This window comes from Callorhinchus milii, unplaced genomic scaffold, assembly GCF_018977255.1.
Source record: "Callorhinchus milii isolate IMCB2004 unplaced genomic scaffold, IMCB_Cmil_1.0 Scaffold7, whole genome shotgun sequence".
Taxonomy (NCBI): Eukaryota; Metazoa; Chordata; class Chondrichthyes; order Chimaeriformes; family Callorhinchidae; genus Callorhinchus; species Callorhinchus milii.
Genome location: NW_024704748.1, coordinates 24,817,584 through 24,834,817, shown reverse-complemented (window position 1 = coordinate 24,834,817; position 17,234 = coordinate 24,817,584). Strand labels below are relative to the sequence as shown.

The window sequence follows — 17,234 nt, the reverse complement described above, 5'->3', positions numbered from 1 at the left end:
TTTATGGGACATTGCTGTGCGCAATTGGCTGCTGCGTACGCCCACAAATATACAGTCAATTCACTTTACAGTATATTCTGTGAAGCGCTTTGGGACGCCCTCCCGACGTGAAAAGCGCTATATCAAATGCAAGGATTATTATTATTATTTACTGGAATTACTGTGAAATGGAGTGATTGTGTATTTAAAGGGAAAGGTGGGAACACAATTGTGCACAGGACACCAGGAGAAACTCACTTCTTTTCAAGTAGTACAACGTCTTACCGAAGGATGGCACCTTCGCAATGCAACCGCCCCCACCAGTGCTGCAATGGAGTGTTGGCTTGATCTATGAAATAATGCAGATTAATTGTGGTGGTGTGGTGGTCTGTTTGAAGGTGGCAGGAACTACTTGTACATCAAACATATGGCGCTTGTTTAAAAAAGCTCCAAAACTAATTTTCTTTTTAATCAGAGGTCAATCTGATGAAAATAGAAAACAGACCCATGAAAATGTATGTTCTGAAAAGAAAAAGTGTGAAGCCAAGTAATTTATCATGTTTGGGAAAATACAATAAACCATTTATAAATCACTGGGATGATAAATTGTTTATAGAAAAATGTTTAGATGTCAAGAGATCTGCATGAAATACATTTTCTTGGGTCAGTAACCCGGTTTAATTTTCTCTTAATGTGGTAGGTTAAAATTGCAATGTGCTCTCCTTTTCTCTTGAAGCTGAAAGCTTTAAGTGGTGTCTTTGCAACATTAGTAAAATAGTTTATGAATTCCATTTGGTGTGCAATATCGTAAAAAAAAATCTGTCTATAGAATTCTTAAAAAAAGTAAATTACTTTTATTGTACAAAGAGTACAACTTTCAGTTACATCAAACTAATTAACGCAAAAACATGAAAAGATATATAAAAAGGCAACTCAAAAAACAATCAAATTTAAGGTCAGCTCTGCTATATTTTACATGATTTAACAATTGATTTTTGGGGGAAAAAATGCTAATTAACATCACTGCACAGTGCATTTTGTCAGGAATTTCTAGGACCACTGAGTACATATAATTTCACATAGATTGTTAAAGAACTTTACATTTACAATGTACATATGTTTGTTGAAAAAACACCAGAGCTTGTTTACTTAGTTTGCCTCTCAACAAACACTCGTACTATTGTAGTCTTTTTAGCTGTAACCTGTTAAATAGCAATTTAATCACATCAACAAACTCTATTCACAATTTTACAGAACCTAAATTCACTTGTATGTCTGTATACATTTGTTAACGTGGGAAGATATCGAGAACATTTACAGAAAGACAACACATTTAGAGAAAGAAAAATACAGCACTCACGTATTACATAAGTTACTGATGTGTAACAGAATCCCATCATATAGCACAAACAAACAAACAAATTTGGTTTAAGAACTTCAACATTGGCAACAAAGCATAATTATTCACAATGGCTTGGAACAATCAAGCCAAAAAACTCAACCCTCAACTTGAACTGACTCAAAAGTGCTGTCTCAGTGGTGTCTCAGCAAGTTACTGGATATTTACTTACACAATTCAACAATGGAATATACTGGACCAGGAATAATTACCAATCGTTTCAAGAGAACTGGTTGAACCCGAAGCTATTACCAAGGAAGATATTGCGTACAGCTAAAAATGATTGAAATGCCCCAAATAACAACCAATTTCAGGTCTATTAAGGAAGCGCGCTGCACAAATTTAATCAGATATATTTTCCAATTAATTATATTCCGTAGGTTATAGCATTAACTTCTCAGGCTTAGAAAATTGGAGAATAAGTAGAGTCCCAATGATTTTGTAGATGAAGGAACCGCCCGGATCAGCAGAGCTATGCAGACCAAAAGGGTTCACGTTCAATTCCTACCCTGAGTTAACTGATCTTAGCTAAGACAGCAGTTATCGCTAATCCTGGGCTGGGATAGGGAAAACCAGCCAGGGTTCATTCTCCTGAATGCTACTCTTGACCACTGCTGAATTGAGTTTGAATGCAATGCTCTCTGCCATCAAATTGCCTGCCAAGATTTACTGTGCACACACATTAAGAATAGCTGCTGTTAAGGTTTTAGTTACTGAAAGATTCCCAGTGCATGTAGAAGTGCACAACCAACAAGCCTCAATGCCTTCAAGGGGGGCAGGGAGGGGAATGGAGGACGTACAGGAAGACAGGAAGGTAAAGATCAAACATTAAGACTGCAGCTTATTAATAAAAATCTGAACTGATACAATAATTCTAAATGTAGGGCTGAGCATGTATTCTCAAAATATAATGCACATAGATATTGGAATGAATAAAATTAGGTTAACTACTTTGTTACTGCAATATGTAAAGTAAGCTGAAGTAATTTTAATTACATATCAAAATAAATCTGGATTTTGAAGTAAGGCAGTGTAGTCAAAGCAAAATTACAATAAATAGTTCTCTGTATAGTACTATGATGCTTCCAATGAAATAGGATTTATAAAAGCCAGTTTTTGGAATATTCTAAATTTGCAATGGTTGTAGCTGTGACCAGGGAAACAAACCTTTAATTGAAAACCGCACTGGTTTTTGGTGGAACAACTCCAGCTGTGAATAATGCGCTAATGAGATTTGGAACAAATATTTTCCCAGATTCAAAACCTCTTTATCAATCCTTTGCATCCTTCTTCTGAAATTCCCACTCCTCTCATGATAATATGAACATGTGATAATGTCAGCAGACTATAAGATCATAAAGGACATCACAGTTGAAAGCCCAAATCCTGTCCACTCCCACATAAACACATGCACTTGCCTCAAAAGGCCACTGGATTTTGTGGAAATCACCATTCCTTCATATGGATAGCACACAATATTGATGTTTGCTTCATCCCAATCTCTTGGCACACTGACCTACCTCCCACCACCATCAACATTTCTAATTTGTGGACAACTAAAGTAAATGCCAGTGAACTTTCCCTAACTGCTCAATTGGTAAAGCCACTGCACAATCTACGACAGAGCCTTATCGACCTGCTTTTCAAATTTGTATCACTAACTATTGTACAAAGGTCCACAACATTTCATAAATGGAAGCCAATACTGAGGAGTGAAATAAATATACATGAAAATAAGTTGCAACTTTGTGGTTACATGTAGCTTGTTTTAACACCAAATATGTTGAATGTACAACTTCACAAATGAAGGATGATACTAATAGTTTATAATATGGCTATATGGCACCTCATATTTAAGACCTTTTAGCTAGGCACCTCAATTCTTTAAAATTCAGGATACAGATTGGGCTACTTGAAGTTTCGCACTGATAGCCACAAATGCACACCTGAAGTAATTAAACTTAAGGAATGCACAATTGAAATGCATTATTTATCCATTACTTTTAAGTAACACTCCATTTGTCAAAATTAATAAGACTCGATAAAGAACAGTAGAGACAAGCAGGCAACCTGTTTTATAGCCAGGTTTACACGTAGCCTTGGAGTGACAGAAAAATAATGTGTGTATTGTTAAATAAATTAACTTTTTGCTACGAGGGCACATTGTGTGAACCTTTTATGTTTTAGTTGCAAGGTCAAATGGAGTTAGATTCAGAACAGTCAGTTATTATTTTCATACTTGCATTCTAACAATTTGGCTCATATGTTAAAGGAAACAAAAAACAAAGATGTTGAGCCATTTTAGTTAAAATATAGCAGGAGCAAACAATTTATATTGTAAAAGATGCAGAAAACTAGATTGCATATCGGAGTGACATTCCTTTACAATTCTTAATAAAATAATAAGTTAAAGCATATCAGATAAATGCAAGTATAGTGTTAAGATGCATCAATCCAAATGCTCCTTTAAGGTTCATTGTTTTCTCGGTCGTTAGGTAATGAACAGCCTAGCAACTATTCTGTTCAGTCAAAAAAAACATATTAAGTTAATGCAACATTGCACCAATGAAAAAAATGTACCAATAAAATATAAAAAAACACAAAAATCTGTAAGATGGACACAACATAGGGATGACTGATACACTTGTTGATGCTTTTCTTATTGGTTGATATTGTGCATGTGAATTTTTAAATCTTGCAATTTTAATATCTATAGAATCATTACTGTAATCCTCATAGGGTTAGCTTCATCCCAATATGTGAACAATTGTGAATGATTATGCACAACAACTTGGTTTCAAACAATTTCAGCCATTTCTGCCAGATTTTAAAAGGAAATGCTGATTCTCCTCCCTGTTTGATGTGAAATTATGGGCAGTTATTAGAAGTAATATTCCAGTTATATTTGATAAGTGGCTTGTTTTTCTGTTCAAACTATTTCATAATACAAAATCTTTGAAATGATCCTTTGAAATGAGATACATAGTTCTCAATATTTCTGATCATAAAAAAAATCCAAATGTAATATACATATATAAGTGAATCCATTAGTATTTCAGTTTCAACTTATTGTGCTGTTGAAGAATATACCATAGAACACTTAACTGGATATGATACCATTTCAATTACTTGGGACATCTCAAAAATAATTTGTTTACTGTTATTAGTGATAGATAGACCAAACTAGTACTTCTGCAAGTAACATGTCACTTGTATTGCATCAATACCAGCAGTGTAATATCTGTTCTCAAGTTTACTGCAATCTTATTTTTTGTGTGTTCCAGTTTTACAATTGTTTTCCTAGCAATGGAGATGTGCCATATCACACAGAACTTATAAGACTTTGGTACTGCCATATCACCAAATAATATCAATATCAGAAATCCCTGCAAAGGAAACCTTTTCAAAGAAATTAAAATAACAAAAATTTAAATACACACAATCAATCAATCAGTACCCAAAAGAGAGATGGGTTAGTTTCAAGTGTGTCCCTTTAAGTGAGTTATATTATTTTCAAACACTAAACACAAAGGTACCTCAAAGAGCTGTAAATAGGTGCCAAAAGGTGCAAAGCAAAATTCAGATGGATGCCAGATAAACAAAATAAATTAAAAAACAGGTGTGAAAAATGCGAGTGAACTATACTGAGCTTACACTGCGATGATCAAATGTAAAAGCACTTTATTTCACTAGATGTATCCAATCAAGCTTATGGTTTTAAATATTCAACTTCTTCCTAATACTTTTCCCATCAGCATCTGAACCTTTTTTCTAGTCTTAGTTTCCCTATTCTTGTAAATTGCAGTAATGCAATTTATTCCCATTCTGATGAATGGCTTCAACCAAATGCCTTTCTCCTTTAAATAATGATTGACCTGCTATGTATTTCCAGTTGGTTTTATCTAAACTTATTTTTTAAAAATACACAATGTTGAGAAAAAGTGGAAAATGTCAGGCAAATAAAAATCGATCCTGCTTAATAATAATATATTTCTCTAAATATGAACCAACATGTGGTCAATTGTCCAATATGGTTGTAATGGTTTACCAGTACGCAAGTACTGTTAGTTTTGCTTGTGTTGACCCCTGGCAAAATGACAAGCAAAGTCATACTTGTTTTTACATTTGCATCCACATATGTTACATTGGAATGGGTTCTCATAACCATGGCACCCCATGTGAATAGTGTAAAGGATATTATCTGCAAAATACATGTCACAATGTTGGCAGTGATGTAGAAGCTGAGGATCTTGGATATGAAGTGGAGGAGCAGGGGTGCTGGGCTGGCTGTTTGTCACGCTGGGCGTACTGGTGTGGGCACTTCGCTCGCTACTTGGGCCTGCCACAGGACTGAAGTTTCTCCGGTTTTGTGTAGGACCCGCGTCTGGGCTGGTGGGGGATGAGCTTTGGACCACACTGGAAGCTACTATGGAAGCTGCTGGTGCTGTCGACTGTTGAGGAATCACGTACGGTTTTTCGTCCCTGCAGGCTACCACCTCGGGAGATGCTGGAGCTTGGTTTCCGGGTGGAAGGCTGGACAACTGGCCTGCTAGGGTAGAAAGCTGATTTAATGGATTATCTACCATAACATCATGCGTGTCCCTTGAGATCCCAAAAGAATGTGCCTTTTGCCAACCCTCATAAGATTCAGCCGATATATCATGAGGAAAGTCACAGAGGTAATCGGGCTTCTGCACCACCATTGAAGGAGGACTTAGGTTAATCAGAAGACGTCTCGCATAACCCAGGGAGTTGCTAGATTTTTTCTGTAAAATTCCAAACATGTTCTTATTTGTCAGGGAGGTCCTAGTTCCTTTCAAGGGAAGAAGTTTGTGCCTACGTCTACGGTGATGGGACAAATTACTTCGATCACTGCAGCAGAAGGAACATAGCTCACATTTGTATGGTTTTTCACCCGTGTGTGAGCGCATGTGTGCTTCAAGATGCCGCTCATAAGCTGAAGCAAACGGGCAAAGGTGGCATCTGTGGGGCTTCTCACCTGTATCAGAAAGAATAGATCATCAAACTTGCCATCTTATGTCTCCCCTTAATCTGCAGTTCCCACCTCTAACCATCCTGTCCTTCAGATGGCAGTACTGAAGGAGCTGCATACCTCGGAGACCACCCTCAATAGCCACTTGGTTGTCAGTTGACAGGCAATCTGCTTGCCACATGACAAGATTGGCTGGTTCTGCTTTTTCTCCCCCCTCAGTGTGAGACACTTCGGTTGTTCGGGTGTTTCCTATGTAAATGGCAAATAAGAACCAATGAAACTCCTCAAATGTATTGGCTTGTGGATATGTGCCACTCCTTTATTTTAAAACTGTGCGGGACAACCAGTTTTCAGAAAAGAACTGACTAAATAAAACTTGTGACCATGACAAACCTTCAAACTAATCACCAGTTCTGCAGCCCACTGTATCTTTTCTGTTGAATGATTTTACCCCAAACATTTCTCTTTTCTTTCTTTTCTTTTCTCTTACAAACGCAGGTTGATTGATCATCATCAGGGCTCCACACAGATTGCTGAGAACTGGAAAGAACTAGAAATCGTTTTCAGAGATTTTCTGTATCTTGTTTCGCTTTAAATGATTTCTAGTTCATTCTCATGCCCAGCCAGTTGTGTGAAGCACTTTGTGAAGCCCTGACGACATGAAAGTTGCTATGTAAATTGTATTGTATATTTTATTCTATTCCACTAGTGGCTTATCCATTTTCAGTCTTTAATGGAGGAATTATATTTAAAAATTGGGGTAATAACTTGTATCCAATTAAATTCTCACACGAATTGTTTCTGTAGGACAAATATTGAAAACAGGGCAGTGTCACACTGGGAACTACAGATGACAACATCATACGCATTCTATTATTAACAGTTAATGTATGAGCTATGGTGAAAAGAAAGCCAAAGAAAAACACACAAGGATATTTTTAATTATAATTAACTTTAATATGCTATTTTTCCTACTAAGAGGAGCAGTACTGTATCTATGGTGGTGGCAATCAGGTTTTACAGGTAATATTTTTCATTTAACCCTTACCTGCTGCCTTGTTAGTCCTGGGCTTTTCACTTTAAACAGGGAGTCTCACCATCGGTACCCCTTTTAAAAAAAATCAAACCGTTACAAAGAATTAGGATTAAATTTAACATGGTTTTATTTATTTCTATTTTATGTTATTGAATTTTTTTTCCAAACAGGGAGAACTAATGAAATACAGGGAAGTGTATTCAAAAGAAGACACTGTGCCCAACAGTGTGAAGGAACAGAATTAATAAGTACTTCTTTAAAATGACAGGACCAATGAAGAAGCCTGGGTTAGTGACTGTATCTATAGATATTAACTTTGTCACACAGCAGGTAGTACGGTATCTCATTCCAAGCCAGTTTACTTAATGAGCTCATCAAACCCATTGTAAAATAAAAATATCTAAAAAGTAACTGGGGACAAGAATAAGCTTATTTCTTCATAAAAATTTAATGTTTTAAAGAGGTACCAAAGGTGAGACTCCATCTAAGTCTAAAATGTCTAACTTTTTTTGTATTTTATGTATCTAGTTTTATATCTCATGTTATAACAAGAACTCCAGGGCGAAATTCCAACTCTGATGTTGACAGAAGTCCTGAGCTACCTAAACATTCCTCTCATTTCTGTCCCTTTCACAATAAATAGCACTGAACCTGCATCATCACCAACATTAGAAGTGTGAGCACAGCCATCTTTGTAGCATCTCTGTACCATCCTCACACTGGCTTGATTTCTAGGATGCTCTAGAAATGTGTAATGGAATAGAAAAGGGATGTATCAGAACTTAAAAGTTTAAGATTTTGCATCTCTAAGCATTTTGATTCTACATTTCCATTTTATTTTGACAGTACTGCTCCTTTAAGTAATATGGGAATCACATAGACATCATTCCTAATTCCATTACCTGTGTGCATTCTGATGTGCTCCATGAGTCGTGCAGTCCCTTTGCTCGCATAATTACAATATCGGCACTTCAGCTTTCCATCGTAGGTTCTCTCTAGCCCATCACCTAAGAGTGCAGAGCCATCATCCAGGGAAACTTCAACTGAAGCGTGTTGATGCATTCCATTCTGATCATTTTCTGGACCAGCTGTCAAAAATAAATTAGAAAAGTGAACAAGATTCATGAATTTCAAACTGGAGTACAAAGACATACTTACTGTGAAAATGTCACTATAAACTTTTTTTTTAAATGAATTATACTATAAGTTTACAGTCATTTGCAGAGTCAGAAGATCACAAATTGGTCTGGGTGAAGAAGGCCTTTTGACCCGTCTGATCTCATCCCTCTAGAACAGTTACTTTCTGCCATCACAGCATCAAACTTCTTTATTTAATAAGTCAAATATTCTGGCCTCAAGCACCTTTACTGGCAACTTGTTCCAGTCAATAGTTACCTTCCTAGTAAAGAAAAACGTCCTTGTATCTGTCCTGAAATTGTCATTTGTATGCAACTCAATACCGAGGTCCTCTTGTTCTACTATCTTGAGCATCCTAAACTATTGCTCTGGGTTTACATTTTTAATCCCACTGTGTTAAACGGGGAAGGAGTCTTTTTGCTCTCTGGTTTGTATCTAGATTTGCTCTATAATGTTAGGATAATAACATATTGTTAACTACACAAAATAAATTAACCAGCAAAAAGTCCCATTCCAGAATGGACTGTAGTGATGAATGTTGCATTTCTTACTTCTTTTCTCTGTTTAAGCTTTTAAGTATAATATTTGAGTTCAACATCCACAGTTTTAAGATTGTAAATGTAAAAAAAAGCCTTGGTGTGGAAATTTGGAGTGATTTTTTTTAGACTGATGGGGACAATGACATTGGTTTAAATGGTTTAAAAGCTAGAATCTGAGCTCTGTATAATTATACTTTGTGCAAGTGGATGTTTTGTGCATTATTAATTTTTTTCTCCTTACCAGGCTGTAGCAACTCAGTCTCCTTCTCGCCACCAACAGAACCAGAAATCATATTCACATGGTGAGTTTGTTGAGTAAGGTATTCTTGAAAATCCTTGACAAAGTCTGCAGAGTCAGCTCTCTTCTCCCCCATATTTGTGCAGTGTTTGAAAAATGTTTTCACTCTTTGAAAAATAAAGTATAATTAGATCTGGTGCACATTATTTCCATGAAACCCATGTATATAAGGAATATGCTGGCAGTAGCATTGCCATAATAATAATGTCCATTATAATTTTCTAGTTTAAAGTAATATATACTATTACTATTTTTTGTTACCTCTCCCTCTGATGGAAATGTTGCTGTTAATTGAGCCATTTTATTACATTTTTTATAAGTAATAGCAGGGCATTTTTTTATCACAGTCTTTGTTAAAAACTTTTTTTTGTTTTGAGAAGCATTACAGACAATTCAGAATACATGATTGCAAATTGACAAATGTGTCTTTCATAGTTCTGTACAGTTGGGTGATGCTATTCACTTGCAAGGTCTTGAGAAGGCCTTGAAGGAGACAAGGGAGGGGTCGAGACTCTGGGTTGTGGCTCCAGATGGTGGGGGCTGATAGTATAACAGAACAGGGCGGGGGACTCGAGAGCAGGCCAGTGCCTGCAGAACGGAGGGAGCGGATAGGTTGGTGAAGATAAATTCAAACCCATTATGGTTGAGGAGATATTGGGACAATAGACCGCAGGAAGATGTCACGTACCTGCTAGCATTTTCAAATTTGAAATCTATTTTACACATTACTCATTCAGATTAGCGAATATCTCAAAGATATTGAATATGCATTTGCTATGCTGGTTACCAGTTTCCAATTAGGAAGCGCATACACTAACCACCCGGCTAAATGAACTGATATGAGGGAAATGTGGTCCCTCAGCTAAACCAGTGTCCAGCTGTGAGCATCACATATACTGGTGGGAGTTTTGAGAATGCGGGGTGGATTTTTGAATCGCAGAGTTTTTTTTCCAGACCTGATACGGCTAATTTCAAATTCCAGATATGTGGGGTCAGGATAGACGTGGTTTTACTCATTCTCAAAGTAATAACAACAATAATAACCTGCATTTAGAGAAAGAAGAATGAGAAGGGAGTTTCTCCCAATGTCCTGGCCAAAACCCCCCAAATAAAATTAGACACTCACTCCATGGCTGTTTGTGGGACACTGCTGTGTGCAACTGGCTGCCACTTTTCACCCACAAAGTACGCAGTCAATCCACTTTACAGTATATCCTGTATACGCTTTGAGATGCCTCCACGTGATATGGTGCTATATTAAATGCAAGGATTATTATTATTATTATTTATATAGCACTCTTCACATGGGAATATCAAATTAAGGATCAAAACTTGCAGTACTCTAGGAGCTAATAGCTTTATCCTTCAGTCAGCAGGGTTAGAGCCAGGCTAGTGTAGAGAGGGGTAATGGTGAGATGTCTCTCATTACCAACAGGATCTGTTAGGTCTTGAGGCAGGGACATGGCCAGAGCGTCATTACCCACAAGAAATCTACAACTTACGGTAAATTCAATGGGCAGAGTTAACCATAAAAGTTTCATCTTGCTACCTAATATGTATAATACGATATTCAATGAGGGCAGACATAAATCATCTCTACTTCTGGTAAAACAAAACAAAATAAAAACCGAGTCCCGCAAAGCATATTAGTTGTTACTATCTTGGATGTAACACGCAAGAAATCCGAACCTGAAAACCTGGCGATTGTCATGACAACATTTAGCATCTCCAAAAAAATACTTTTCCCTTCTTCTGGATGTAACCCGATTATGTGCTTATTTCATAGTCAAACAATAGAGCACCTGTCTGACCGTGTTTTCGGTCATCTTTCGGCTGCCCACCGCCCTCAAATGTTCGCCCACAAATATACAGTCAATTCACTTTACAGTGTGTTCTGTGAAGCGCTTTGGGACGTCCTCCCGACGTGAAAAGCGCTATATCAAATGCAAGGATTATTATTATTATTATTATAACCGTCACCCCACAGCTCGGGATTCCCAGCCAGTACTGCTGAGCCCTTTGGGAATGTCCTCCCAACATGAAAAGCAACACACCTGACCTGACGCGCCACATCAAATTCAAGGGCTACTATTCGTTTTATAATTAATTTGTGGTGTCCCGTAGCTCAGTGGTTAGAGCGCTTGACTCGCAAGCGAGAGGATCTCGGTTCGATTCCCGAGCAGGGCAAAACGTTGGCGTTTACCGAGCAGTAACCCGCGTGTTAAGTCGGTTGTCGGGTCGCGCTTCCGGGGGTACTAATCCCTTTTTTTTTTAAAAAAAAACCGTTCACTCAGTCCACGACCGTTTGCGGGACGCTGCTGGGCGCCAATCGGCCCACAAAACACGCAGTAAATTCACTTTGCGGTGACATCCCGTGAAGCGCTTCGAGACGTCGCGAAGGGCGCGATAAGGCGCCGTATCAAACGCAAGGGTTATTATCAAGGACTATTATTATTATTATTATTGCTGCTGCTGCTGCGCCTCAAAGGAAAACTGTATCGCATCATTACAGCCCAGTCCTGGGATGGGGCTTTCTTGTGTGAGGTGCTCAGTGAAGGGGGAAAGTGAAGACAAGGAGCTGCTGCCTTGCACTCCCCCCCCCCCCCCCACACACAGACAACCCCCCACCCCCACCGTCAGCCTCTTCTCACCCACCAGCGCATCTCCTCTGGACTCCTGGGGTAACTGAGCTCGAGGCCGTCTCGCCACCTCAACCTAACCTGCCCGGGGGGGGGGCGGGGGGAAGAGGGCAGGGGGCTCCTCCTGATTGGCCAGTCCCGCAAGCGCCACCGGGCAGCGGCATCTACCATTGGTCCGTTCCGACGCCCATCACGTCCCACTCCGATCAGCAAGTTTCTGTGCGCCGAGGCCGATGTTTTCGCGGAGGGAGGAGAGGGGAGAGGGGGGGAACAGCGGCTCTCTGGTCTTTAACGTTCCGCTATTCCTCGCCCCGTGAACGCGAGCCGCGGAGCCGCACCGTACCCGTACCCTTCGCCTCCGCGGGAACCGCCGGGAGGACGGCCCGACTCTCAAGTCAACGGGAGGGCGAAGGGTCGGGTCACACGCGCGAGCGGTGGGTTTGTTTCTTTTTTTTAAAAAAAAATAAAAGATTTTTTTAAAAAAAACTTTTACCTTCGACCCTACACGTCGAAGCGCAGTAACACCCGGGCCGCGGGCCTCCTCATCCTCGGCTCTGGCCCGCGGTTTCACAGCCCGGAGCTGACAGGACGGGCGGGAGGGAGTGAAGTGGAGCGATGCGATGCGAGCGAACGAACGAACAAAAGCGGGGCGTCCGTGTCACAGAGCAGGGGCCCCCGCCCCGTGCAACGGCTTAACGAGTCCCCACGGAAACTGTCGCCCTGGAAACAGGGGCCCAATAGCTGCCGTCCGCTTGTTTTCATTCAGCCAGTGACGTGGGCACCTGGGGACACACACCACACCACCCCACCGCCCCCCCCACACACCACCACCCCACACACACACACCCACCCCCCACACCACACACACACCCACCCCCCCCCCCCACACACACACCCCCACCCCCCACACACACCACCCCACCCCCACAACCACCCCACCCCCACCCCCACACACACACCCCACACCACCCCCCACACCACACACCCACCCCCCCCACACCCCACCCCCCACCCACACACACACAAACCACCCCCCACCCCCCACACACACACACACCCACCCCACACACACCCACACACCAACCCCCCCCACCCCCCACACACACCCCACCCCCCACCCCACACACCCCCACCCCCACACACACACACAACCCACCCCCACCCCCCCCCCACACACACACAACCCCCCACCCCCACACACACACCCCCCCCCACACACACACACACCCACCCCCACACACCCCACACTCCACACACACAACTCACCCCACCCCCCCACACACACACAACCCCCCACACCACCCCCCCCACACACACCACCCACACACCCCCCACACACACCCACACAACCCCCCCCCCACACACCACACACCACCCCCACACCCACACCCCCACACACCCCCCACCCCACACACACACCCCCCACACACACCCACACACACCCCCACACACCCCCCCACACACACAACCCCACACACACACCCCCCCACACACACACAACCCACCCACACCCCCCCCCCACACACACACTCCATACACACCTCCACCCCACCCCCCCCACACAAACACACACCCACCCCCCACACACACACCCACCCCCACACACACCCACCCCCACACCCCACACACACACATCCCACCCCCCCCACACAACCCACCCACCCCCACACCCCCCCCCCCCACACACACACACACACACTCCACACACACACACCCCCTCACACACACACACAGACTGATGATGATGATGGTGATCAGAGGTGGAGCTTTATTCTAAACTATATTTACATATCTCGATTTTTTTTGTGAAAAGTTTCTGTTTTTTCTTAAAAAGAAGGGGTTTTCTCTCTCCCACCAATCCCCCCGTATTCATTTATACAATCAAAACAGTCGTACCACTTCGCTGGTATTGTCCACCAACAGTCACTACGCTGCCCGGTCAATCGCTTTTGAGATGCGTTGACAAGGGCGCGACGTTTTTCTTGACCTTCCCACGACTCGGTCTTGGATAATAATCCTCGCATTTGGTGTAGCACATGGTCGGGGACTGCCTCGGGGAGCTTTACAGTATTTACTGTAAAAGTATTTACAGTATTTACTGTAAAGTGTAGACCGTGTTGATGTATCGTCCACGCGAACATCCAGTGCTGTAAAATGTTAATACTCTAGTTCAATTGGAATGTGAAAACGTAGCAGTACGAGACTCCGGTCAGCAAAACATAATGTGGCCTTTCAGCTATGTACCCTTACAAAAATGTAACTCCACGAATTACGTTACACGTACAAACAGGGCTTTATCAGCCAGCAGCACTACCAGCCGAGTCACAGAACAGTACTTGTGACAATCTTATGTCCGAGTCACGGTGTATAGCTCACATTTTTGTCCGTAGATCACGTTGGTAAATGTTCATAGGAATTTTAAAAAGCCTGACTTTTTAAAAGATGTGTTTTTTTTAAACACATCTTACATTTTTCTTTTCAAGCAGCTGAAGAAAACTCATAATAGAAATGAACTGTGAACCAACACAAAGAGTTCTCTACCAGGCTACAGGGAAAACACAGCATTAAGCAGTTCTACAAACTCACCAGAATAATTTTCAGACTTACCGTCAGAGCTAAAACTACTGAGATACTGTCATTTTAGCAATTGGGTGCAGGATTGGTTGTTTCAAGTAATGGTTACAAAACTGCTGCCAGTGCGCTAGTATCCCATGTTCTGGATGTCAAGAAAGAAAGAAATCTCTTACAGAATGTCAAGAACTGGATTTCACTTCCAAAACAAAGTACTTGATGTACAATTTCCTGCTGAGTTAAGACAACGAAGAAGCTGATGACATCACATAGTCAATGCAACCAAAAAATCCAAAGAGACGAGACCTGCTCAATGGGAAACTTCACCTTAGCTTCAGGTTTCATAAGCTACTGCTAGAATACATAAACTTCAGTGATTTATATGCTTTAATGAGTTTCTATGATCAACTAAACATTGGGCCTAATTTTAACACAAATACATTGTTCACCCATTACTTATCAAGTAGAATTTTGTATCAGCAAATAAGATGGTGATGCATTTGCTAAATCTGGCCCAAAAGACATTTTTTTCTTAAAATAAAAGAGCTGTTGATGGTTGAGTCTTGTAAAATAGAAGTCTTTAAGTTTTAACTATTAAGATGCTTTTAAACGTAATAAGTTCTCATCTCCATTCCCTAAGCAACTCTTTAATGACTTTCAAAACTTGATACATTCTTTGGCGGCCATTGAAAGCCAACAGTGTTCGGACAACTAAAGTTTTCAAGGCATTGAGGTTTAAAATTACAATAAAAGCTTACAAGGTTTTGAATCCAGTATTGGTGTCACATAACCTGTATTGCTTCTAAATTTATCTACCTTTCTTTCCTATTCTTTTTAACCAGTTCTGCTCTATTGGTCTTGACTCTTCGATTAAGTTATTCCACTAGAAAAAAACAAAATGATCTGAAAAATGTTATTCCCTTCACAGTCGAATAGGAATATTTTCAGGCATAACTTGAAAAAGAGAGGGTGCAAGGCGGAGGGATTGAGGAAGTATTCCGGAGTTTTGGGGTGCAGTGGCCAAAAACATGACCTACGATGGTGGGGCAGAGGGTGTGAGGGACGAACAAGAGGCCAGTCGAGTGGAGGAGCCGAGTGGTGGATTGGGGAGTGAGGAGGTTGGAAAGGTAGAGAGGTGCCAGAGAGTGAATGGATTTGAACACGAGTATGAGGATCTTGGAAGTCGATCCTTTCAGTGATGGGAAGCCAGTGGAGCCTGGCCAGAACTGGTAAGATGTAGGTACACCAACAACACCTTGCACTTATTTAGCGCCCTCCACGCAGGGTAGCATCTCAGAGTGCTTAACAGTGGCGGAGCCTGACTCCGAGCTGGGGGGATGCGGGAGGTGGCCGTAAACACGGTGTTCAGAAAAGTGTTTAGGCGGGACTTGCAAGAGGGGAGGGGTACGGAGTTTGGTCCGGGTAAGTATGTGGCTGGAAGATTTCTGAATGAGCTGGATCTTTTGAATAGTGGAGCTAGGGACACTTGTGAGGAATGTGTTTTGAGTAATCCATTTTCAAGGGTTTCGGCTGCATTTGGAGTAAGGTATGGTCAGAGGCAGGCGATGTGGCGGAGGTAGAAGAAGGTGGTCCTGGTCAAGGGCTGGATGTGACGGAGGAAGGACAGTGCGGGTTCGCACCAGACAACTAGATAATGCACTAGTTTGATTCAATTCAAATGTCAGAAAAAACTGACTCCTCTCTTACCTACCTCTATTCAAATGTCAGAAAATACTGACAACTCTGTAATCTCTTTCATCAAGAGAAAGATTAATAAGAGGGCAGCAGCATTATTTATTCAGGCAATTGTTTACATCTGCAGAGCTTTGCCTCCTTTTGCCATCAAAAATCACTGTTTTCTATCCAAGCAATGCTCTCTCTCTCGCGCGCTCTCTCTCTCTCTCTCTCTCTATATATATATATTAAAAAAATACACACACACACACCATATGAAGTTCTGCTCACCACCCTCTTAACTGCCAGCAAATATTTTAGGTTTTGAATCATTGAAAAGGTTGATCACTTTTGATTTATTTGTTACTTGAAGCAGCAGACCACTTTGCCCAGGTTGTTTGAACTGGAAAAAATCTGGACACCAAGATAAAGTGCTCATTGGTTTATCGAGAGATTATCAATCCAAGACAAACCATGCAACTAATCATTTACACCAGTTCCTTTTCTCTTTCATATAGCAAACAACTTATAGTGAAGGCAGTAGGGAACAAATAGCAGAAAGTGAGTGGAGATATTAGGACAGGGCAAAACAAAATAAAAAGTGTGACACTAGTAACAATCAAACTCAAATAATTGAAATTTGGTCAACTTGGCACTTAAAACATTGCATACTCGATTACCATGAGCTGCTTCTTACAGGGAAGATCTAACTCCAGATGTTTACATGTTTTGTATGTTGCAGAATACTTTTTTTGTTGTAAAAAGACATAATACTGCACAATAAAATACACTATAGCACTGTGGTTTAAACCAAGTGTGGAACAAAAATTTTTAAGCTAATAACAAAAATGCATTTTCAAGCTATTTCCCAAATGCAAATCCTAACCGGCAAAATCCAATAACTTTGGTTTGTAAATAAATGAATCACAAATGTTCAAATCACACAATCATATCAGCGATGTCATAGGT

The 17,234-nt window shown here is 41.0% G+C and overlaps 1 protein-coding gene across 5 annotated transcripts; it reads right to left on the bottom strand.

Moving 5' to 3' along the window:
• Positions 1-818: 818 nt before the first annotated feature.
• On the bottom strand, positions 819-12,082 carry LOC103185435 (zinc finger protein Pegasus-like). 5 transcript variants are annotated; one of them, XM_007903928.2, is made up of 6 exons: positions 10,508-10,530; positions 9,325-9,488; positions 8,310-8,495; positions 6,492-6,620; positions 6,276-6,377; positions 819-5,927 (listed from the first exon to the last, which is right to left on the bottom strand). In XM_007903928.2, exons 1-6 carry the CDS (start codon positions 10,510-10,512, stop codon positions 5,443-5,445), a joined length of 1,071 nt encoding a protein of 356 aa, XP_007902119.1. In that variant the 5' UTR covers positions 10,513-10,530; the 3' UTR covers positions 819-5,442. The 5 variants fall into 5 exon arrangements, with proteins under 5 accessions (XP_007902119.1, XP_007902120.1, XP_042192734.1 ...); XM_007903929.2 differs by having other exon boundaries at positions 819-5,924; XM_042336800.1 differs by lacking the exon at positions 10,508-10,530 and adding an exon at positions 12,037-12,082 and having other exon boundaries at positions 819-6,377.
• Positions 12,083-17,234: the final 5,152 nt, after the last annotated feature.